Raw genomic sequence first — 24784 nt, 5'->3', positions numbered from 1 at the left:
TGGTTAAAAACAGCGATGCAAAGCTTTTCACTGCGCCCTCCTTGAGACCCCATGGATGCGCAGTATTTACAGTACGGCACTCCATGTCGTAAGTATTGACCAGATACGTTAGGAATCCTGACGCATCTGGTGGCGCAGTAATGACACTTTGCTGGAGTGCGCAGCAAAACAGACACAACTCCAGCAATGTGTCATTACACATGGGCGAGTCCCATGTAAAAGGGCCTGCGTTAGCAGGCGTAAGGATTTGACGCAGTGAACTAATGGAGGTGGCGCAGTGAAATCTCATAGATTTCACTGTGCCCCTTCCATGAGTTCTTTTAACTGGGGAATGCCCACCCTGCTTACATTATACCAGACGCAGGTACAATGTAGTGCAGGGGTGTACAAACTCCTGCCCTACATTATCCCTGCATCTAGACGCTGCCTAGATGCATCACTTTGTGAATATGAAGCAGTGTGATGCATTGTTTATGCCGTTGCAGCACCACAAAAAAAGTGACACAATGGCGGCATAAGGCCTCATAAATAAAGGCCTTTGCTTTTGGTTTTCTATTATCATTCTGATCATACATGCCATGGTGAGCCAGTGGTTGCAGGTGAGGCCCACCGGCCCTCATTTTTGGTGACCGGAACTTTGTTTACATCAACACATTTTTATCCAGAGCAAGAGAGGAAAAAAAGACAAGAGGTTAAGAAGGAGGAAGAGAAAGGCAAAAAAATAGTGACAAAGGAAGATAGCAGGAATGAAAAAGAACTGTGAGATTGAGATAAAGAGGTAGGGAGATTTTTTTGTGATGGATTAAAGAGCGATGAGGTAGAATCAAGAGTATGCAGCACTGGCATTCAGCACCCCGACCTTTGATAGTGCCAGCTGCGGGCTTCTGAACAAAATTTAGGGCTCTCACTTAAAAAAAAAACATTAAACCCTGAAAAAAGGTGCACAATTGAGATACTCTGAAAGTTACCTATATTGTGTAATGTGCTCCTTAAAAGGAAGACCAGGCAACAGCATATTTTTAAAATAGAAACAAATTTCTCACATTCCTCACATTTCCAACATATAAACAGCTGTTCATTATCAATTACCTAGTGAAATATTGCACATAAAATGTAGACACCTCATTTCAATATTGCTCATTGATCGATGAGGGGAGACATAGGGCCTGATTATGATGTCGGTCAAAGATGCCTCTGACCGACATCTCTGTGGATTGGGAACCGACCGACCTCAGGTTGTCGGCCCTGACCGCATTATTTGGATGTGACCGCACATGGGGCTCATTACGATGTCGAATGGAAAGCCTTCGCCAGACACCGTCTCAGTATCGGGACCGACCGACCGACTTACAGTTGGTGGTTTCGACTGATGTATTACGATGTGACCGAACATGGTTTGGTTGGATTCCCATTGTTTCCTGTGTGGGCTCGTGTTACTCCTGAGAGCTTGCGATAACACAGGCATGGGGCGTTTGCAGGAAACCCTGCACCCTATGGCAGGCACCCCATGGTGCCTGCCAAACAGTGCAGAGTTTTACAGGGGGATCACTTAGGTACACCCTCAACCATCAACCATAGGCTGTGAGGCCAAGGGGGCCCTACAAGGGGCCCCATAAGTCACTTTTAGACAGCCTATCCGCGTTGGGCAGGCAGTTGCGGAAAGGCCGTTGGAAAATGGCATCATAATCCTGTGGGCGGAAACTCAGTCAATACGGATGTAGGATGCAGTTCCGACTGACACGAATACTCCGCGAGTCGTTTGGAACCAATTCGGAATGACTGACCGGTTTATGTCCCGACTATGAACATTGTAATCGGGCAGTCGGAATGTAAACCAACTGAGACGGTCGGATGTGCTCAAAGGTGGTCAAGGAGATTCCGACTGGCGTCAGGAGGCTTTCCACCCGACATCGTAATCGGCCCCACAGTGCGGTTGCAAACTTAAATTTTTCAACGGGAGCTTGTACGGTGGCGGAAACCTCCCTTAGCACAAGCTCCCATTGTAAAATTTAAGTTTTCAAACATCCCTGTACCGTGTGGCAGGCACTTCATGTTGCCTGCCACACAGTGCTGCAATGTTCAGGGGTGCACCATAGGTGCCTCCCAGGGCCAAATGCCGAGTGATGCGGGGAGGGGCCCTGCTAGGTGCACCCATTGTCGATTTCCAACAGCTTTCCCATGTCAGAAAGGCGGACATGCAAAGGCTTTCGGAAACCAACATCATAATCCTGACGGTGGAAATGCCATCCTTAAGGGAGTGTGAGGCTCTTCCGACCGTGGTGCCTGTCGGATTGTGTAGGTCTGACCCTCTGACTTCTGCCTCCGACTGCATAAGCTGTCTGTTGTGGTCCGAACCGCATCGTAATCATGCCCTTAGTAGTTTAAACCAGTGGCCCAAGTGTTACTAACCTTTCCTGCTACTTCTGCTCAGGCAAAATCCTTCTGAGCTACTATCAGATTTCATCACTGTACAGTAGTGACTCCATCCAATACACTAAAGACCACCCAAGCATTTCATATGGGGTTATTAGCAAAAATATCTGGAAATATGTTCGAAATATAAAATACCTCCACATGACTAATTAGATAATAGTGGAAGCAGCGTATAACCACTTGCAAAAAAGACAATCACAGCAATTATTCTCTACAAATACACTTGAATTACCATTCGCATCAGATTTAAATAATGTTTTGGAAAGGGAACCTATCAGTTTCTGAAAATAAACATATATTTTCTACCAAATACCTCTTTCTTTCTTGGGAACACAACTTTCATTTCCCAAATTTTCTTTCTAGAAAAAATAGCGTTTTTCCTTCAAAATACTAGTTTTCCTTTTAAGTAAATGCACAGTCCCTGAACATCTGCCTTTCATTTTCATCAGGTACTCACATGAACTAATGCTTCACATGAACAGAAACCCCTTAAAATGTACAGACTTTTTCATCACATGCCATGAATGCGATCTGAAGATGCATCTAGGATTCCAATAAAGCTCACTTTTATACCAGTTGCACCACGGTGTCAAGGCTGGGCAACATAACAGCAAGATGCTCACATTTCATCAGTCATGGTCATTATTATGCCAAAAAAGACAATAATTTGGTCGGACATGCTCCCAATACATCAAAGAAGTCTACTGGATACACAAATAGTACAAGACTTCTCAAAATATGAACAGGACGAAAATGATTATGCCAGTGCCACTACCATGCCAAGAACAGACACAACTTTGCCAGAGATTAACCCTGTATGATGGGGAGCCACATATACTTTGGTGGTCCTTGACATCATGCATAGCTTTCAAAGAGCAGCCATGTTTACCAGGGGTACAATTAATGGCAAACACACGTACGGACAGGCAACCAAATAAATGTGTGCATATGTACACACACACATTAAATATATGTACCTTGTTGCACTCTCTGCTGCTTGCTCACTCTAAAGCCTCCACTATATACAATGTTTTACATACTTCACCTATACTAAGAGACAAAACTCAGACAGAATTATTGTGGCAAAAGGACTTTGGTACCTCTTGGACTATTGACGTCTGGGATACAATTTGGCTTAAACTTAGGAAATCTTCTAGGGCCACAAACACAACACCAACACTCTTTTTTTATATATAACATACTCCTATTCTCCCCTCTTGTTCTCCACTCGTTCCATTCTGATGTTTCACCTGAATGTTGGTCTTGCTCGGTGCCACATGCTGATTTATTTCATTTACTTTTTAATTGTAAGTTTGTTCGACCTTTTTGGGAAAGGGTGTGGACACAATTAAACTTGATTTTTCATTCCAATCATCCCTTCTCTATATTGCATATCGTTTTAGGTAGCTTATCTTATATTTGGGAACATTCTGATATTAATGTCAAAATAATTGACCTCTTATTAGCAGTAGCCTTGCAGCAAATAACGAGAAACTGGAAGGATTTCACTAAGCTCTCATATCAAGCATGATGGTATGCAGTCTCTTATAATCATAGGCTAGACACTACATTTGTATACCCATCACATTTGGCATCCAAACATTCGGATTTGTGGGCTCCAATCATTTTATTCATGGATGCTAGTGCTAAATGCTCTGCTACCCCTAGTCCTCTGCAGCAAGAAGTTACTAAACCTCCATAACTTCCTTTATGTTAATTTATATTTCTATCTGTACCTCCTTTTGTATACTATAGTTTATGATATAAATATTTTGACTGTATTTGTACTCTCTACTTGTTATGTTTATACCCTGATTACTTTCTAAGCCCAATTGATACATTGTATATGAACCTACACCTTTCATTGTTTTTACACTCTGCACATTGTTGTAATATTTTATCCTAATAAACTTCTTTTTGAACTAAAAAAAAATGTATGAACCTTGGGGTTCAAAAGTGTATTTCAGCTCGGGATCGAGCTTCAGCTCTCCTCAGCTATTGGGCTGTTCACACACCCAACTGACACACTCTCTCTCTGACTCCTACCGGCTCCCACTTAGGTGACTCTCCTCCTACTCCTGCTGTGGCTACTGCTGGCACTCTTCTTTCCTGGCCGATTGTTCACACACATATTGTGACTGACAGAGTAGGATCTACAACATGTCCAGTCTCCTTGTGACTTGTCTAGATTTAGAGTGGAAACAGGCCATGTTGCAGGCCTTGTAGGACAACGCAATGTGTATTTGTGTGTGCCAAAGGCACTGCCATTGGTTTGATGACCACCACTATAAGGGTTTTGAGATGATAGCTGTGCTTTCTTCTTTAATGTGCACAAACCCTTTAAATGATGTAGTGGGCTGAGCTTAACTTGGAAGAGCTACTTCAAATGTGTTGGTGAGCTGCCGGTAGCTCCTGAGCTACTCATTGGAAAGACATGTAATAGCTAATATTCAGTTCTTCATTACTGCACGGACCATTCTCTGCACTGAGTAAATAGTGGCAGGAAAGATATACACAGTGAAGAAGGAGCACATACCTTCCTTAACAGAATAGCATTTACATTTACCCACATTAGTAGAGGTCAATAATCCATTTAAGAGTAGCAAATTTACAGCCTATGTTCAATTACTTTTCTAATGATTAAAATATGCAATTTTCCCATCATGTTGACTAATAAATATATCATATCTCACTTGACTTCTGAGAAAGCACAAGTGTCAACACAATTGATTGAAAGCAGTGCTTTTGTGGCCACTGAACTGATATCTCAAAGTATGTTTCAAGGAGTACGAACTCCCTGAAAAACAAGACCACTCCGCATTAACAGTCAAATTGTACTTATATCAATTAATTGTGTTGATCACCTGCAGGATCAGCAGCTAAATCTGCCTCTTAGATAAATTCTAATCCTGTTGTTTAGAAATATATTGTGATCTATTCATTGTCCATCATTTGTATCCATTTTATTTTAATTGTATTGTACTGCTTTCTTTAGTGGAAGTGACTCTTCAGTGCACAGGGCTAGCCACTCTTAGCACCTTTTTGCCACAACACAGTACACCTAATATTACTTGTTCATGAAGGTCGGTATCTATTTTTATTCTTAAATGTTTCCTGTATCACCAGTTATCGGGGAATGCCCTTTTACAGTGTGTGCTTATGTTACCATGACATGGCTGTCTGTCAGTGGACTCTGAGACAGCTAAAATTGCTGTCTTCCTTCTGTTCACATAAGAAAATGCCAATGATTAGCACTAATTTTGCCTTTATGCCTATGTGCATTGTTATGCAGCCTATGCAGACAGTTTGGCGCCATCTCTCAGGATTTTGATAGCAAAGAATAGCATTCTCTAAGAGCCAGAGAGTGCTGTAAGAATGTATCTTTCTTAGTAAAGTGTTTCACCTTTTGGATAAGTAACTAAAACGCGTCTTCTTGGAATAGGAAAGTAGCACCTATTGACAATTTCATATGTTTCAGTCTCATTAGAGAGCATACGAGGTGTATTGCTTTATCAAGGCTTCAGCAGGTCACCAAGTGTAAAGAAGCCAAATTAAATCTTAGCGATGCAGTGTTTATGCAAAGCTATAGAAAATAGAAGAGTCTCTGTGTGAAATGCGTGCTTTCAGGCAACATTTTTAAGATTTAGTTTAGTTATACCCTTGCCAATGCTGAGCCAGAAACCAACATACACGTTAACCACTCTACAAAATGAACTACAGCTCTTGACTTAGTAACCAGCAATCCACGACTCATGTCAAAAGAATTCTCTACATATATAACTCTCGTTCAATTAATCAAAGGACTATGGGCTGATGGAATTGTGCACCATGGGTTTAGACCAGAATGTACATGAAATGCTTATACACTTAGAATGATGCATTAATGATCCAAAGTCAAAAGAAGAATTCCGTATAAGCTCCCAGTTCAGGGAGGATCATTCAATTATAACCCAAAAATGAAGTTCTGTTTTCACCTACTGAAATTCCTTTATTCTTGTAAAGAATATAAGCACTGTTTTAGCTGTCTGCTCGCCATGCTGTGCCTGGAAACATCACATTTATGATTCCACACTCTGAATTAAAACTTTTAAATGACTAAATACCTTATTATACACCCACAAGTTCTTCTTTCATTAGCGTCTGAATAAGTTACGTCAGGTGTGTCACATTTTTTGAACTTGTTATTACTTTTTTAACATATAGGCAGTATTTTGTTCATGTTAATCGAAGTATTATGAAGTTGAATATAATTTCTTGTGCTTAATAGGTCCTAGTAAGATTATTCACCAGAAGCATGTTTATATGCTACATGCAAAAAAGTCTGGAAAAGAAGCATTAAATAGAACAAGCGATGCACATTTTGACCCATTATATAGCAATGCCCCTCTTTTTCCCATCCACCATCTGTGGTCCACCCCCCTGGACATCCCACAGTTCGTGTGCTAACATTTCTTCCGCTTTGAATCAGTGCTGCAAGTTTTCTCTCACCAGCTTTACCAGCTAATGAATGCAGTTGTCAACCAGCTGTGCCACGTATATACTAATAATGTACACATCTCGTTATAAAGCATGGAGTGTTGTACAATAAAAGAGTAACAAAATGAGGCCAAGTAGGCTTGGACATAAATGGGAAGGTTCTCTATGTTGACGTTGATGGAGATAAGCAAGCGAACGCCTCTGGATAATATGATCCTTGAGCAATACTGTGTTTAGTTACTTCCTGAAGTGGAGTAGTGGTTATGTTTTTGCAATCTGTGTTGGAATAAAGATATTTATTCGTACATTACAACTCAAAAAGGGGTGTAGCTTTGTTCAGGCAAGAGCAAATCACTATTTATAAGTGAAAACCAAATTCTCAGAAATAATATCTGAGGCACTAAAATTGAAACCGAAATGCTTGGCAGGTTAGTGTGATGCATAAACCATGCCAGTGAATACCTTATATTATATTCTGAATGAAACTTTGTTTTAACCTGATGTTGATCCATAGGCCTAAACTTTTAAAAGAATACATTGAAATGGCCTGGTTGTTTTTGTCTGTTAAAACGCTAATCTCAACTCTGTTTTTTGCAGCCTGAAGGAGCAGAAGAACCTTAATTCCTTCTTTGCTGTCATGTTTGGTCTAAGTAACACCGCAGTGAGTCGACTTACACAGACCTGGGAGGTATGTTTTTTGGTCCATCAATACTTGGCACAGTTCTGGTTGCGGTTGCTAATGTGTGCTCTGTAGAATGTGTTCCAGTATTTCTCTTACGAAACTGAGTGTCACCACATTAGAGAGGGTAGTCCTACCACAGCATGTTTTTGTTTAGGTCATAGTGGAGCAATTGGCAATGGGTGCCCATGCTGCAGTAGTCAAGGTGACTAACTACCAATACTGATATACCATATTTGAGGCAAGACACAGCACCACTCATGGGTGAAAGATTTGTTCTAGTATATGCTTCCATAGAACTGTTGCATTTATATTGCATATATAGATAGGTCTACAACAAATAAAACACTGTGCATGTCCCCCCACACTTGTGTGGTACACAAATCCTGACAAATCTTTAAACAATGCCCCATTACCAAATGATCAGTCTTAACAAAAGGAATCAATACATCTTACATGTCAAGAACTGACAGTAACTCCTGAATATGATCCACATAGGAAATAGTGGTCTCAGTGCCGAGCCGAGAATGGAACCCAGTGCGCCATATTAAAGACACCAGATTGCATACCATTGGCACAGGATGCGATAATATTTTCAAACCATTGCTTAAATAAAAGGCAATATAGGGGTTAGTCAGTTGTTATATATCCAATTCAGGTTTTACAGCAGAATCTTAAGTGAAACAATTTTCCCGGGAATGGGGAGTGGAAGGCTTCCTAGAAGAAAGTAATCTAGACAGAGTCAATAGAACATGTCAGCTACTAAGCCAGAATGTATTTTCCATCATTGTGAATGGCTGGATTGGACAAACACTCTTAAGAAAAGGTTGTCAAGGCACAGAGGTGGGAAAACCTCTGCGCCAAATTGTTTTTCATGTGATTCATTTTGGCATCCTAGAAAGCGAGCAATTCTCTCTCGATTGAACCATTGAGGTGTTATAACCCGCTTCATGAAGGTAAGACAAAAACTGAGGGGCAATATAGGCCTGTGCTTAGTCATGTCTGTGTATCTTACAACATCAGATTTCATCATATGGCTGGCACTTGTAAACACGTGTATACAATTGATCAATAGTTTAACCAGGTGACAACAGGAAAACTTTAAAAATGGTATCTTTCGTCCTTAACGTGCGGAGTTTATTGTGAACATTTGTTGTCTGAACGCTACACAGCAGTTGAGAACAACAAGATATGGTCGATAATAGTATTAAACTATACTTCCACACATCAACTTGAAGATACTGCTAATGCGTATGGAAAAAACCAAGGCCTAAGTGGATTTCTGTATCTGAATTAGCTCTGCTTCTTTGGTAGAACAGGTGTTAGTTGTCTTATGTTCTGTCAGTAAGAGGGGTAGATCCCTGGACATATTCTCAATACAAAATGATTTCCTGTGCTGGAATGATAAGATAAATTGAGAGACTAGTCGCTCTTGGAAAAAGACACAATTGAGAGCTTGGTTCTGCTCTTCTGTTAGCAGATCTTGTTCTGCAAAAGGTCAAATATTAAACAATTTGCAGAAGTATCACCAAGCTCTTCTTCAGAGCCACCACCATACAAAGGCAGAGTACAAAATTACCCCTGTATTATGCCATACTAGCATATGAAAAGCATAGTTCCTTTTAGAGGTGTACATTAATTTTTGAAGGATCAGGGTACAGACAAGCTTAGGTCTGTTCTGCAGTGATTGTTCTTTTTACCTTTTTTTTTTAGCATTTGCGAAGCAGAATAGCCCTTTGGGTCACAAAGGAACAGAACGGACATAACAAGACTCTTAAGTATGTGGAAAAGGCCGCTTTATTGAAGATAGGTGCACCTTACAGAAACATACCATTGGCCTCGCCTTACAAAACTAAACTTCGCTATACATAGCTTCATCTACTTATCCTCCTCCCCCACCTCTATGGTTTACCCACCCTTCTCCTTTCTTTACAACTATTTAACAACCCCAACTCAGTCATTCACTGTTGAACCTTTAAACCCTGGAACCTCTTCTCTAGTTCTCTAAAGATCTACCTAACTAAGTATCTCCTATCTTAACCTTAGTAACTGCTCCAATAGTAACTTGTTGTCAACACTAAAGTAAACTATAAACCTGTACATAACTAGCTACCAGACGCCTTGCACCTGCTTCCAGTGATAACCAAATACATTCTTTTTAACTGCCCCCGGTGCACCTGCACTCAACAATATCGGCACCCCTACTCAAACATCTGGCCCCGAACCTCTTGCTTACCGGGTGGGTCGGAGGTAAATCACTGAAACTGTCCCTAAACTGAAACAGCTGCAGTGTCACCTTCCCAAAATGGTGGCACAGAGCCCAAAGTGGCCAGGTTTGACCCTCTGCCCGTCAGGCCAAAGAGAGCCCAATTGTTCCTGGGCTGCTCAAATGGCCCAAAAACCTCCCTGACAGTCGGCCGCACCCCCCTAAGTAAAAATAAGTACAATCGAATGTTCTTGGCTAATGTTAGATTTAAGAACTACCTTTTTTAAATGCCCTCTCTGCCAGCAAGCTGAACGGCTTTTCTCTGACAGAGGGAAAAGATGCACACCCACATGCAGATTTTGGACTCAGTTGGGAACTGTGTAACACTTCCGTGATGTATAGCCAAAACTGATGTGGGAGTAATGTACCTTTACATCTACTATTTATTTGCTTCAATGAAACAGAACCATCAGAAGATGGGACTTTTGAATGCTCAATTACAGTAACTACTGTCACATTATGACTATAATCTTTCTTGCTTTCATGACAGTCGAAGAGATGAGTAGAGCCTGAGCATAGAGAAAATGTTCATTAATATGAGTATTTCTCCTACCCTCGGAGTACATCGACCTCAGACTTGAGCAGGACCACTTGGCTATGGTGGAGCAGAGCAGTACAAATGTCTTGGCACACTGTGCCATGGGTCATATTATAAAAATGGTCCCTGACCCATATTTTTCATTGTGGAGTATAAAAGGCCCTGTTGATTAGTACGCCAGTAATGGCACTCAAATGCATTAAAAAACAAGCACTGGAAAAGCCAGTAGATCTGGCAGTGGTTGCTGAGTTAGTGTCTTTGCCCAGTTAGTGATGTGGAAAGCTAGACGTTCTGAGACAGCATGCAGTGCAGTGCAAGCAGCTACAGGGGCCCAGTAGCAGTGCCTTTGCTGCAAAATAAACACGCATTGTCAAAGCCAATAGGTCTCGTCTATGACAGATATATTGGCTTTGTCAATTATTTTTAGCCATGTTGTACATCAGCGCAACTGCTCTGCAGCATGACAGTAAGTAAATATTGAAAAAAGTGCTATGAGGTGGTCGACGCGTGCTCCATCATAGGGCTATTTTTTTTTTACTTTTAACCATGCTACACAGCAGCTGCGCCACTTTATAATATGGCAAAAAGCATGGACAAAGCCAAATACCTCTATTATTTTGCTTTCTCAATGATATTTAAGCTCTGTTGTAAAGGTGTGCCGCTGCTCTGTAGCATGGTTAAAAGTAAAAAAAAAAAAAAGAGTTATGACACAACCGGTGTTGACTGGGCCATTGTGCTTTTTTTTACATCTTCAGCCATGCTGAGCAGTAGCTGTGCTGTTCCACAATATTGCTAAAAAAACTTTAAAAAACTTGTTGGCTTTGCCAATGGTTCGTGGAGCAGTTATAAAACATTTATTTGTTTGTTTAATAATGATGCAAATGGGCCCTTCAGGAAAATAGAAGATTAAAAAAGTGTGTATTTATAGAAAGTATAAAAAGGGTATTTACATAAAATAATGAAAAGTGCATCACGTTTTATGTGAGCAACAGAAAGAAGGCAAATACTTGAACCCAAAAACGGGAACCAAAGGGAAGCAGATGTTTTTTTAATGTATTGAATTAATGTTAGTGTGTCACAAAAACCCAATGTCTCAGTGAGATTAAAAATATTTTTTTGTAAATGTCTAAGTTCAAGGTTGGCGTGGTATAAAAAGCAGATGTCACAATGTAAACTATATTTTAAATAGGTGTACCTTTTCGGCTAGCATGGTTCAGAAACACGATACCTCCTGCTTTTTTTGTCTTTCTTTGATACCACTACTATTGACGGGACATTTGGGGTGGGGCCTTTGGAGGATTCAATGTTGTCTTGTTTCATCAGGTTTCTGATTTCTTTCTTCACTGCTTCCTTGAGATGGATTGCAACCAGTCTGTGCTATTTTTGCAATTTGACGGATGCCTCATTGATGTACAGCCGGACACAGGTTCCCTCAGCTTCCCTAGCCCGCTAAATAGCATAGGGAATCTTTGGGTTATCCCTTGCTTGGCCTATATGTGGTAGTTTATTGAGATCAGTCCCATTTTTGCTGCTGCTGTTCAAAAACTGATGAGGCACACGCCTGATGCTTTCCCTTGCAGCGCATGCATGGTTGTTTCAGTGGTCGTTATTTTGTATCTCACAGTTGCTTTGAATGACCTTTGGCTGTGCAGTGGTTTGCATGTGGCTCGGATGAACACTTGGGCATCTTATTGTTTTAAGATCAGGGTCGATGTGAGTTCTCTGGATCTGTCGAATGGCATCACATTGAAGGACTCTTCACTGTTGATGATAAATGATATAGAGTGGTGTTTACCTCTTAGATGAACTATGGGACATTTGCTTGACTTCATTTGCCTCATCTCCTTTCCCACAGGGTGTATTTTTGCTACTCCCAAGCTTGCTGCCAATTCTATGCACTGAACGTTGGGCGCTGGTGTTTGCATTTCGAATACATAAACTGTGGCAGTTGTTTCTCACCCCAATGTTTGAGGGTTGTTAGAAACGGGACCCTGGCCGGCCAAGACTCGCGTCGAGGTCAGTCAGGGATCGCCATTTCTAAGTGTCAGGGCAAGGGAGTCACACACCAAGATAACCCCTCTCTCGCCCTCTAGGTAACGTGGCGCGAGCAGTCAAGGCTAAACTTGGAGGCTATGTAGGTTAAGTGTTTGCGCGCGCACCCAGCAACAACACCCACGGCCCACCACAAAGGAAACTCCACACAAGGTTATATAAAAATAGCCTTTGTATTATATCAAAAACACATTAGATAAAACATACATTTGGTTACACTGTGCCAACAGGCACGGGCAGAATTTACAAGGGGGATATTTACAAGACAGGGCCACCTGGACCACTGTCAGGAATCATCACTTTTTAGGAATAGTAGTTAGCACATAGAATACTTTCAGAACATGTAGCACAAGTTAGCACATAACCAGTAATTACTGGTAAAGCATAAGAACCTCCTACGCAACCCTAACCACCTTAGGCAACTATTGTGCAGGGAACAAAAGACCTCAACTAGCAACACCTGTACTAGGAGAAAAACAACCACCTAGGAATCACCAACATCTAGGGGTATAAGCATAGGGACATTACACATGATGCATTAACATTCAGCGGTGTAGGGAAGGAAGACACATGATGGAACCAAACACATTCAGAGGTGCGAGCACAAGACAACACATGATGCAGTACCTACATTCAGCGGTGTATGCAAGGAAAGACACATGATGCTTCAGAACACATTCAGAGGTGCGAGCACAAGCAATTGCGCAAAACTTCACATGAGCCACAACCTGTGGCAGTCCCTGTGTCCCAATGTCAGGGCAGGCTGTAATAAGCCAAAAGTACACCCAGCCTAAACGTAGCAACTGTCCACTAAGTGCTGGACAGTTGTTAAATAGAATGCACCACGTTGGAGCCAGGAGGGCTCACAAAGCAAAATGTGCAAAGGTAGAGCTTCAGCGCTCTAAACCCAGGTGATGAGCCTCTCTCTGGGCTCGCAGGACAATGGGGAGCTCGGAGCCTCGTGGGCTCGAAAACGCAGATGTTCCCCTGAAGCCTCTCGGGCTCTAAAGACTTCAAATGCCACCAGAGCCTCGCAGGCTCTCTACCCTTATGCTCAGGATCGTTGGAGTCCCTCACGGGGGACTCGGGAATCAATCAATGCCCCCGGAGCCTCGGGGCTCCCAATCTACACGAGCGCGAGGTCGTGCTACGGGGGAGGGGCGGACACCGGCAATGTGTCCCGACGCCCCTCTCCCCTTGCAGGCACTCACCGGGTCTGTAGGTGGCAGGACGGCTCTTCAGCGGCTCGGCTGAGACCGCGGGCGGGCTCCCCTCCACTCGGGAGCCTCGAGGACGGAGCCGGCTGCTCCTCTCTCCTCCCGCCTGGCCTTGTCTCGCTCTCCCCTCCGCCTGACTTCCGCCGGGGCCGCCAATGGCAGCGCGGCCCTGGGGGTCAGGAGGCGGGACTTCCGGGTCGCTCTAGGCAGCGGCCCGGCAACAGCTTTCACTCCTCCTCGGCTGCGGCGGTGATCACGGGCAATGCCGGGTGGGCACCGGCTTCAATCAATGAAGAACTCCACGGGGCAATGCCGGGTGGCACCGGCCTTCGAATTAAAAAATAAAGCGAGGTGGCACTCGCTATGCGCCGCGGATCGGCAGATCAGGCGGCCAAATGCCGGGTGGGCACCGGCTGTGCACAGAAGCGCTCCCCAGCGCTAGGACCAACAAGAAAGCGCTCTCCAGCGCCAAAGGCAAGGCGAGACGCTCCCAGGCACTAGGGAAAGTCCAAAGCGCTCCCAGGCGCTGGGAACACAAGCACAGCGCTCCCAGCTGCCCTCAGCAGGGCAGAGTCCCAGCAAAGTCTTTAGGTAGGCAGGGGGGCAAGGCTGGGCCAGGGGCCAGCTCACTGGCCCTCCAGGCAGGGAGGCAGTCCAAGTGGCGGTTAATCCTGGCCCCAGCAGCAGCAGCAGCAGCCCCCTCAAGATCCTAGAAGAGAACAATTTCAGTGGGGACACAGCCCCATTTTTATACACTGAAACCCTTTGTCACAATGTGCAGGGTGGGGGGAAAACCAGTCGCAGCTGGTTCTGGAGCACTCTTGATGGCCCAACCACCCATTTCATTCACTGGGGAGGCTAGGGTCATTAGACACACCACAGGGGGGTGGAGCCAGCATTGTGTGGGGAAAAGCCAGCCCATCCAGGACACAGGTACACTCCTCCCACACATCACTCATGCTAATCTCCCACTCACCACCGGGCAGACCCATCCAGACTTCCTGGAGCCTGGCATGCCAGCCAGCTCCAGCCAATCACGCTCCAGTACCCTCACTGCACACATATCTCAATGTCCAGAAGTAGCACTTCCCAACTAGACACACACATGCCGCAGACACCATCTCGCAGCATTCACTCTCACGAGTTTAGGCATACCACACTCGAGCCTGCACTCCCCACGCATCAGGAACTACTAGGGACACACACATTCCCCATGCATTCCTATGGGAGGGCAGGCCAGCCATACTACGCGCACGCACTTTCACTCTGGGACCCAGGGAAAAAGTGCGCCAAGCCAGAAATCATGAACACCAGGTCGCCATCAAAAGCAAAAAGTTCAGGGGTGAACCAGCCATAAAGGCCCGGGTCCAACACAACCCCCTTCCAGCCAAAACGCAGGGTAGACCGATCACCACCGTGATGGGCTTCCCTGCTTTGGGCGAAAGAACACGGACACGGGCCCGCCACTGCCGGGACACCGTCCTGTTCCACGCCACTGTGAACCCCTGGGATTCCTACTAAAACCACCATCTGGAACAACTGGGCTACCCCACTGGTACTCCTCAGCTGTCCGCGGCCAGGACCAGGCCCTAGGCCACCCAGGTACCACTGGTTCCTGCCTACTCACAGAGTGGGGGGTAGTAACCCCTGGCACATAGTAGCCACTCTCCACTATTCCTGTCTGCAAGACAGGGCTAGACTGCCACTGGTTCTCCAGCCTAGGGTCTACAACCTTAGGTGGACCAGGAGTCTCAGGGAAGGCTCTCCTCCCCTTACCTCTTCTTCTAGGGTTCCTCCTCCTCCTGCGAGGTGTACACCTAGAACGCCATTCCAACCCAGGGTTTAACCCCTCAGGTTGCACCGGGGTCAGAGGCGGGCTCTCCCACCCTCTGCACCCCCTTCCAGAGTTCTGCACCCTCCCAACTGGAGAGGTACCCCTGGAAGAAGCACTGGCTAGGACTCTGGTTACAGAAGTCCCACCCTTCAGGTCAGGCCGATCCTGAACCTGGCCTCCCAACCTTCGGTCTAAACCTCTAGGTGGGATAATTGCCTGGCACTCCAGGACTTCTGGGGACTCACTCACCATCCCCCTGAGGCTAACACATAACTCATATGCTGTGTGACTGTCTGTCTGGCGCAGATCTCCCGTCTCCTGTCCACCTGACAGTGCGGGAAGATCCCCCAGAACAGAAGTGGTGTCACCATGGTCACTAAACGGGAACTTCGCCCAACTGGGTAGTCCCTGACCCACTGGTTCTCCCACTGGGGAACTCCCCCAATCACTCCTCACTTCGGACTTCCGTGCCCCCCCCACTGGAGTGGCACTGCCGGACACTAGAACCACTGGAACACTATTTAAAGATACTCCAGGTTCTCTAGACACTAGGGCATCACCCTCAAGGGGTCTAACAGGACAGCCTAGATCCCTAACCTGGTGTTCCCTCAAGAAACCATCCAGGTTCTGAGACTGGGTTTCGGGCACCTGGGAACACTCAGTCCCCCACTCACTCTTACTCCACGGAGACAAGACGTGAGCCCCTTCACCCCTCTCGCTACACTGGGACCTAGCTGGGCTACTCTGAGCCTCTTCCACCACACTGGTCTGGAAGATACCTAACCCACTACTCTCGGGTTCACTCACCCATGACGTGTCAGAACCACTGGCACCTTCCCAGCGGTCTGCTTCCTTTGCAATGTCCCAAGGACACACGTAGTCACCTCTTGACAGGTGTTTGCGCAACTCTGGCACAAAACAATTGAGCAACTGCTCTCTGATAACAAGGTTGAGTAGTCCATCAAAATCAGGTTCCCCATGAACCTCTAACCAATCAAGCAGGGCATCATGACAATCATCCACATAATCCACCCAATCCTGGTGAGGCAGTCTCCTACTGCTCCTGAACTTCAACCTGTATGTGTCCTCTCGGGAACAAGGTACCACTCTTTGGAAACGGGGCATGGCACTTCCCGCACCAAACTCTCTCTTGCTGCCACCACTGGATCCAACCCTCCCTGGGGAATCCAGAAAACTATGACTGCGGTCAGGGGATAACCTACCCTCTAGGGCTATCTTCTCCCTGGCCCAGGCCCTCTCAGCCTGTGCAGTCCGCTCATTCACACCCAGCTGCGCCATCTCTCTGGCATGCTCTAACCTGAGCTTCTCCATGGCCAACTGGTGCTCCCTCTCTTCTCTCCTATCCACCCACTCCTCTGGGGACAGGGAAAGGGATGGGGTGCTACATCTGACACTGGACCCAGCAAGGGACTCCCTATCTAGGGGGTACTCACTCTCTGCTGGCGCCCATCCACTGTCATCCTCACTCTCCACATCAGACTCTTCAGGGCTCCCCTCAGACCCACCACCCTCATGGTGTGCGGTCCAGGCCCTCTCCCTCTCACTGTGCTCACGCTCCCAGTCACTCTTCTGCCACAGGATCATATTATCCCTAAGCTTGGACTGGGTGTCTGACTCACTCACTGGGATGTCTCTCTCCTTACAAAAATGCACCAACTCATGCATACTGTACTTAAACAGACCACAGAGGTTAAAAGGAGATTCCATCTTGACAGGATGCTCCCAGACACGTGCAACACAGGGGACTTAACTGTCAGAGCTGAAGCAAGAGCACACGGTTCAAAGTATTTCAGCAAGCTCCCTACTAAAGAGAACTCCCACTAATCTGTCCAGGCAACACACCATTCATCCACGCACACCCTCCCCTTGGACCGGTAAGGCAGTTTTTACCACCCCTGATTTCTCAACCTGACCACACATGACACAGGTACCAAACTCTGGGAGCAGGGCAGGGGACAAATGTACTGGACACTCTTTGGAAAAAGAAATACTAGAACTTCAAAGGACAATAATCCCCAACATGTAATTATCTAAAATGCCGAGCTTTGAAGTGTGGCCTGTTGCCACTGCAGTACAACGCAAACACAAATCCGGATCCTCACCGCCTGCCACCAATGTTAGAAACGGGACCCTGGCCGGCCAAGACTCGCGTCGAGGTCAGTCAGGGATCGCCATTTCTAAGTGTCAGGGCAAGGGAGTCACACACCAAGATAACCCCTCTCTCGCCCTCTAGGTAACGTGGCGCGAGCAGTCAAGGCTAAACTTGGAGGCTATGTAGGTTAAGTGTTTGCGCGCGCACCCAGCAACAACACCCAAGGCCCACCACAAAGGAAACTCCACACAAGGTTATATAAAAATAGCCTTTGTATTATATCAAAAACACATTAGATAAAACATACATTTGGTTACACTGTGCCAACAGGCACGGGCAGAATTTACAAGGGGGATATTTACAAGACAGGGCCACCTGGACCACTGTCAGGAATCATCACTTTTTAGGAATAGTAGTTAGCACATAGAATACTTTCAGAACATGTAGCACAAGTTAGCACATAACCAGTAATTACTGGTAAAGCATAAGAACCTCCTACGCAACCCTAACCACCTTAGGCAACTATTGCGCAGGGAACAAAAGACCTCAACTAGCAACACCTGTACTAGGAGAAAAACAACCACCTAGGAATCACCAACATCTAGGGGTATAAGCATAGGGACATTACACATGATGCATTAACATTCAGCGGTGTAGGGAAGGAAGACACATGATGGAACCAAACACATTCAGAGGTGCGAGCACAAGACAACACATGATGCAGTACCTACATTCAGCGGTGTATGCAAGGAAAGACACATGCTGCTTCAGAACACATTCAGAGGTGCGAGCACAAGCAATTGCGCAAAACTTCACATGAGCCACAACCTGTGGCAGTCCCTGTGTCCCAATGTCAGGGCAGGCTGTAATAAGCCAAAAGTACACCCAGCCTAAACGTAGCAACTGTCCACTAAGTGCTGAACAGTTGTTAAATAGAATGCACCACGTTGGAGCCAGGAGGGCTCACAAAGCAAAATGTGCAAAGGTAGAGCTTCAGCGCTCTAAACCCAGGTGATGAGCCTCTCTCTGGGCTCGCAGGACAATGGGGAGATCGGAGCCTCGTGGGCTCGAAAACGCAGATGTTCCCCTGAAGCCTCTCGGGCTCTAAAGACTTCAAATGCCACCAGAGCCTCGCAGGCTCTCTACCCTTATGCTCAGGATCGTTGGAGTCCCTCACGGGGGACTCGGGAATCAATCAATGCCCCCGGAGCCTCGGGGCTCCCAATCTACACGAGCGCGAGGTCGCGCTACGGGGAGGGGCGGACACCGGCAATGTGTCCCGACGCCCCTCTCCCCTTGCAGGCACTCACCGGGTCTGTAGGCGGCAGGACGGCTCTTCAGCGGCTCGGCTGAGACCGCGGGCGGGCTCCCCTCCACTCGGGAGCCTCGAGGACGGAGCCGGCTGCTCCTTTCTCCTCCCGCCTGGCCTTGTCTCGCTCTCCCCTCCGCCTGACTTCCGCCGGGGCCGCCAATGGCAGCGCGGCCCTGGGGGTCAGGAGGCGGGACTTCCGGGTCGCTCTAGGCAGCGGCCCGGCAACAGCTTTCACTCCTCCTCGGCTGCGGCGGTGATCACGGGCAATGCCGGGTGGGCACCGGCTTCAATCAATGAAGAACTCCACGGGGCAATGCCGGGTGGCACCGGCCTTCGAATTAAAAAATAAAGCGAGGTGGCACTCGCTATGCGCCGCGGATCGGCAGATCAGGCGGCCAAATGCCGGGTGGGCACCGGCTGTGCACAGAAGCGCTCCCCAGCGCTAGGACCAACAAGAAAGCGCTCTCCAGCGCCAAAGGCAAGGCGAGACGCTCCCAGGCACTAGGGAAAGTCCAAAGCGCTCCCAGGCGCTGGGAACACAAGCACAGCGCTCCCAGCTGCCCTCAGCAGGGCAGAGTCCCAGCAAAGTCTTTAGGTAGGCAGGGGGGCAAGGCTGGGCCAGGGGCCAGCTCACTGGCCCTCAAGGCAGGGAGGCAGTCCAAGTGGCGGTTCCTCCTGGCCCCAGCAGCAGCAGCCCCCTCAAGATCCTAGAAGAGAACAATTTCAGTGGGGACACAGCCCCATTTTTATACACTGAAACCCTTTGTCACAATGTGCAGGGTGGGGGGAAAACCAGTCGCAGCTGGTTCTGGAGCACTCTTGATGGCCCAACCACCCATTTCATTCACTGGGGAGGCTAGGGTCGTTAGACACACCACAGGGGGGTGGAGCCAGCATTGTGTGGGGAAAACCCAGCCCATCCAGGACACAGGTACACTCCTCCCACACATCACTCATGCTAATCTCCCACTCACCACCGGGCAGACCCATTCAGACTTCCTGGAGCCTGGCATGCCAGCCAGCTCCAGCCAATCACACTCCAGTACCCTCACTGCACACATATCTCAATGTCCAGAAGTAGCACTTCCCAGCTAGACACACACATGCCGCAGACACCATCTCGCAGCATTCACTCTCACGAGTTTAGGCATACCAAACTCGAGCCTGCACTCCCCACGCATCAGGAACTACTAGGGACACACACATTCCCCATGCATTCCTATGGGAGGGCAGGCCAGCCATACTACGCGCACGCACTTTCACTCTGGGACCCAGGGAAAAAGTGCGCCAAGCCAGAAATCATGAACACCAGGTCGCCATCAAAAGCAAAAAGTTCAGGGGTGAACCAGCCATAAAGGCCCGGGTCCAACAAGGATCGTCTTTCATTTTCCTGTACATTTTAAGGGATCCCTTCCTTCCCAGATCTAAATTTTCTATGGGGTCTTGGCTCATTGCAACTTGATTGACAAGTTGCCTAATTCTTGCCTTCCTATTACATGTAATGATGCAATGCCGTCCACCACAAATTCTACTGCCTGGTCTCCCATCTTCAGGACGATGATCGCCAGTTGAGTCCCTGGTTCTTTTATGGACAGCATTAGGAAGTATCTGTTGTCATCACTGTCACTGAGTGCTGACACTATTAACTTTCTGGATGGTGAAGTGGAGGGTTGTTGTCTGGACTTGAACGCAATGTTCCGCATGTGGTCCTCACCTTGTCTTTTGGCCTGAGTTTGTTTCTGCATGTGCCTACTGATTTCTTTTTCATCATGTAATGGTCAGACTTCCCCCACTTGCCCTGTGTTCAACAGACAGATTTGAGGTGATTTCCCGCATCCTCTACGTGTCTGGCCTAGAGCTGGACACATCTGTTGTGTAGCTACCTCAGCCCACATCTGTAGTACGCTTGCTTTAGTCCGTAAGGTGCATACCTGTGCTTCTCTTTTTGCTGCTCTTCATGGTGAGTACCATCTCTTTCTGGTTGGTTCCTGCTTTCATTATGGTAGCTCGCTCTTCAGCTCTAGCAGCAGCTAGCATCTTGTCTAGAGTGTGTGTTTCTCCGAGCATTCATCTTGTGTGAGATTGCAACCCGTCGATTATCAAGAGTCGCTCGCAAGGGCTCATCGTTATTTATTTCACTGATTCTGCAGTCCTTGAGGAGTGCTTCAAGATGCTCAGCAAATTCAGGCATTGTTTCCCCAGGTTTTTGTCATGCTATGTTATAACTGTATCTCTCGTAGCCTTGTTGGGTGTTGGGTCGAATTTCTTGGTGAGTGCATCACTCACTTTTTGTTATGCGGTCACTTCTTTCTTCGGGAATTTTTTTAGGGCTTCCTTGATATCATCACTTAGATTCTAGATGAATCTGATTATCTTTACGACCTCTCACTCCAGTGAGTGCATGAAGTCAGCGAATTACTGAAACCAGTCAGCCCATCCACCACCAAAGTTTTATTTTTTGTTGTTGTGTCAAACGGTGGTGGTGGCTTCAGGAAGTCTGCCACATTGTATTTGGTTTTTGTGTTTTGATACATGCTGTTTGTTGATGTGTTACGCCTGCTTCACGTCTGTTGTGGTTAGGTATTTGGATGAAGCGCGTTCCATTGGTGGGTGCTGGTTACTGTCAGAAAGCATGTGGTGCTATCACTCCTTGAGTACGGTTGCTTTCTGTGGCTGCTATCTGGGTTTTCTGCCCAATCTAAAATGGCTGCCTCTAAGTTCAGGTGCTTAGGTCTGCCCAGGGCCCAGTTCAAAATAGCCACCTCCAATGGGCATCCTGCTCAATCCAAAATGGCAACCTGTGGATAGGCGTGTTCTAGTCCCAATTCAAAATGGGCACTCTTGATGGGATTCATGGTTAGTCCTCTTTCTTGCTCATATTATTTTCTGTGCAGTTTTCAATTTTTTCTTGCACTTTTGTTTGTTTATTTGTGCCTCATTTTATTTTCTGTGGTGCTCTGCAGGGCTTGTGTGGGTTATCAATGCATCCGGCACCTCAGTTGCAGACTTTGGTGTTTGCTGGAGCGTACTCAGCTTCTAGATGTCCGGCGACACCATGCATGCTGGGGTGCGCTCTGCTTCACTACAATTGCAGGCCATTCAGTGGCCATTCAGTGGAGAAGTGTGGCTCAATGATTAGAGCTATGAACAAGTGGGGAGCGTGAAAATCGCGCTCCACACCCAGACGCACTGCAGTTTGAGGATACTAGATCCGACTCATTGTAATCCATTTGTCCATCTAATGATTTTTCAAAAAAGTTTGTCATCTTTTTCTTCTTTTCTTTAGCTGTAATCCACATATTCAACATATTACGTTTTCAGGAAACTTAACGTATTAACTTGTGCCCATCCAGGCTTCTTCGTACATACGAATCCAACGCAACAAGTAGTTCAGAGCAGTATTTATTTATTCATGACCCAATGCATTTCGGGCAATTCTCTTGCCCTTCGTCAGGGGTAACTGCTCACATATTTCTTTTCCACAAAGCCCCGAGTTAGTATGAGACTATCGATTTCTCCATCAATGATTAGAGCGGCAGACCCTGATGCAGAGGTCTAGCCCGGGACCAGGGTTCAATTCCCCGCTTCGGCGGGTCTTGGGCTCAAAATTCCAAGGACCTGATAATTCTCGCCTCGGTGCCTATTCCAATCATGGAGTCTCACTCTGCAACTCTGGGCAATAGCTTGCATACAGGCACATGCATCAAGCGATTTGGGAATCGCAAACGGTGGGAATCGCAAAATTCGGCCGTTTGCGATTCCCAAATCACTATTTGGGATGCATCAACTCAAAAGTGAATAAATCGCTATTTTAGCGATTTTTTTCAAGTGCGATTACTTTTAAGGAATCGCAAATTTGCGATTCCTCAAAAGCAATGCATGAACCTAAAAAAAATTGCGATTTCGCAATTAGAGAGAAAAAATTACCATGAGGTTGGACCTCATGGTAATTTTGCGAAATGTTAGAAAAATGCTATTTCTTGCATTTTTTTAACTTTTGTGTTGTGCACACACATGCCCTTAGGGCATGTGTGTACACAACATATGTGCATTGTTTGATTTCAGGGGTGCAACAGGGTGTCCTTTGGACACCCCTGCACCCTTGAAATCGCAATCTCAATTTGCGATTAGCTAATTGCGATTCGCAAATTGAGATTGTCTTCCCATTCATTCCTATGGGCCTCTAGGCCCATAGGAATGAATGGGAAGGGATTCCTTAATTGCGATTCGCAAAATGCTAATCGCAATTAAGGAATTCTAAGAAATCGCAATTTATTTAGCGATTTCTTGATGCATAGGCATTTGCAATTCCTTAATTGCGATTCCTTAAAAATCGCAATTAAGGAATCGCAAATGCCGAGTTTGATGCATGTACCTGTTAATCTCCACAACGGCCCCCACAAGGCTAAGGATGCCTGGCCCCCACCTTGGGGGTGCCCAGGAGTGGACGCCTCACAGGGAAAGCCAGGATGGGTACCACAGCGGTATTCGTACAAGCGCCTTGAGACCCTAGCGGGTGAGTAGTGCGCTATACAAGTATCAGTTTACATTTTTTTACATTTACATTCTCTGGATTGTGCTGCCGGACAATGATTTGGAGCTCTGACCAACTGGGGGTGTGCCGTACCCCTGCATTTGCGGTTCACGGGTACAGTGGCCCTCTGCTGCGTTGGTCAGTGGCTGCAGACCTTCTGTCTTCGTCGCCAGCTGTAGTGGCGGCTGGCAAAAGAAAGTATTGACAGGACATAGTGACACAATTAAATTGAGCAGAAGTCTTTGCCAAGCTTGACCTGAACAGAGGGTACCACCAGCTAGAATTCTATGAAAGATGCTAGCACATCATAACATTCTACAGACACCTCAGACTTTTCCAATATAAGCGACTAAACTTTGGCTTCTCCTTGGCAGCCGAGATGTTTCGAAATGTCTTTCGGCGAGTCCAGCCAGTACCAAACTCATCCATATACAGGGATGACATACTGGTGTTCTGACCCACACATGACTTGGCACACCACAAAGTTTGCCAGCTACTCATTGAGGCAGGACTCACCCTTAACACAGAAAAATATGAGTTCCACAAACCAAATTGAAATTCTTTGGGAGTCATATTCTCGTAGAAAGGCATAATGCCAGACCTGGATAAAGTCAAGGCCCTCACCACCACCAGCCTGCTGCAAATCATGAGCATGCTATGGTCTTTCCTGCGCACAACAAGTTACTGCGTCATGTGCATCCAAAACTACCCCACCATTAGTGCACTCTTGCGCAACCTGACAAAACAAAACGTGGACTTCAAATGGTCAATCATGTGCAAGGAAAGGATCAAGACAACAGTAGAAAAAGGCAGCTGTCATGGCATACTTCAAGCCAAAACTACACACGGAGGTGACAGTGGATGCTAGCCTGGTGGGGCGGGGGCCATACTAGTCAACACATATGCAACTCAGAAGCCCCGCAACACTTTATGACATACTCCAGCAGGAGCTCACATACACAGAAAGAGCATACTCTCAACCTAAAAAAAGAGCATGTGGCAAACATCTGATCATGTGAACACTTCCACATATTCCTATATGCAAATAATTCACCAACATAACAGACCATCAGGCACCGCCAACAATCTCTTGCAACCCAAACGCAAAACAAGTACCCCAAGAATTGAAAGACGGGGATACACTTACAGGAATATAGCAAAAAATCCGACTGACTACTTCTCAAGACACCGCCTATAGTAAACATGACCAAACCTGCCTGTCTCCCCACTTCATCGTCTACACAAGTGTACCCTTGGTGCTAGGCATCACACAGGTAGCTGCCTCAATGAAAGACAACGGAGACCTGGAACTGGTAAAATATTTAAGCAA

The 24784-nt window shown here is 46.3% G+C and overlaps 1 protein-coding gene across 1 annotated transcript in view; it reads left to right on the top strand.

The window, feature by feature from the left end:
• The window catches only part of RAPGEF3 (Rap guanine nucleotide exchange factor 3), a 977833-nt gene that overhangs the window by 791710 nt on the left and 161339 nt on the right, over nucleotides 1-24784 (top strand). Inside the window, exon 21 of the mRNA XM_086964721.1 lies at nucleotides 7507-7597. Within this exon, the coding sequence (XP_086820847.1) occupies nucleotides 7507-7597 (91 nt within the window). The remainder of the gene's footprint in view (nucleotides 1-7506; nucleotides 7598-24784) is intronic.

The sequence above is a fragment of the Lissotriton vulgaris genome, chromosome 1_1 (assembly GCF_964263255.1).
Source record: "Lissotriton vulgaris chromosome 1_1, aLisVul1.2, whole genome shotgun sequence".
In the NCBI taxonomy this organism is placed as follows: Eukaryota; Metazoa; Chordata; class Amphibia; order Caudata; family Salamandridae; genus Lissotriton; species Lissotriton vulgaris.
This window is presented reverse-complemented; position numbering and strand designations above follow the sequence as displayed.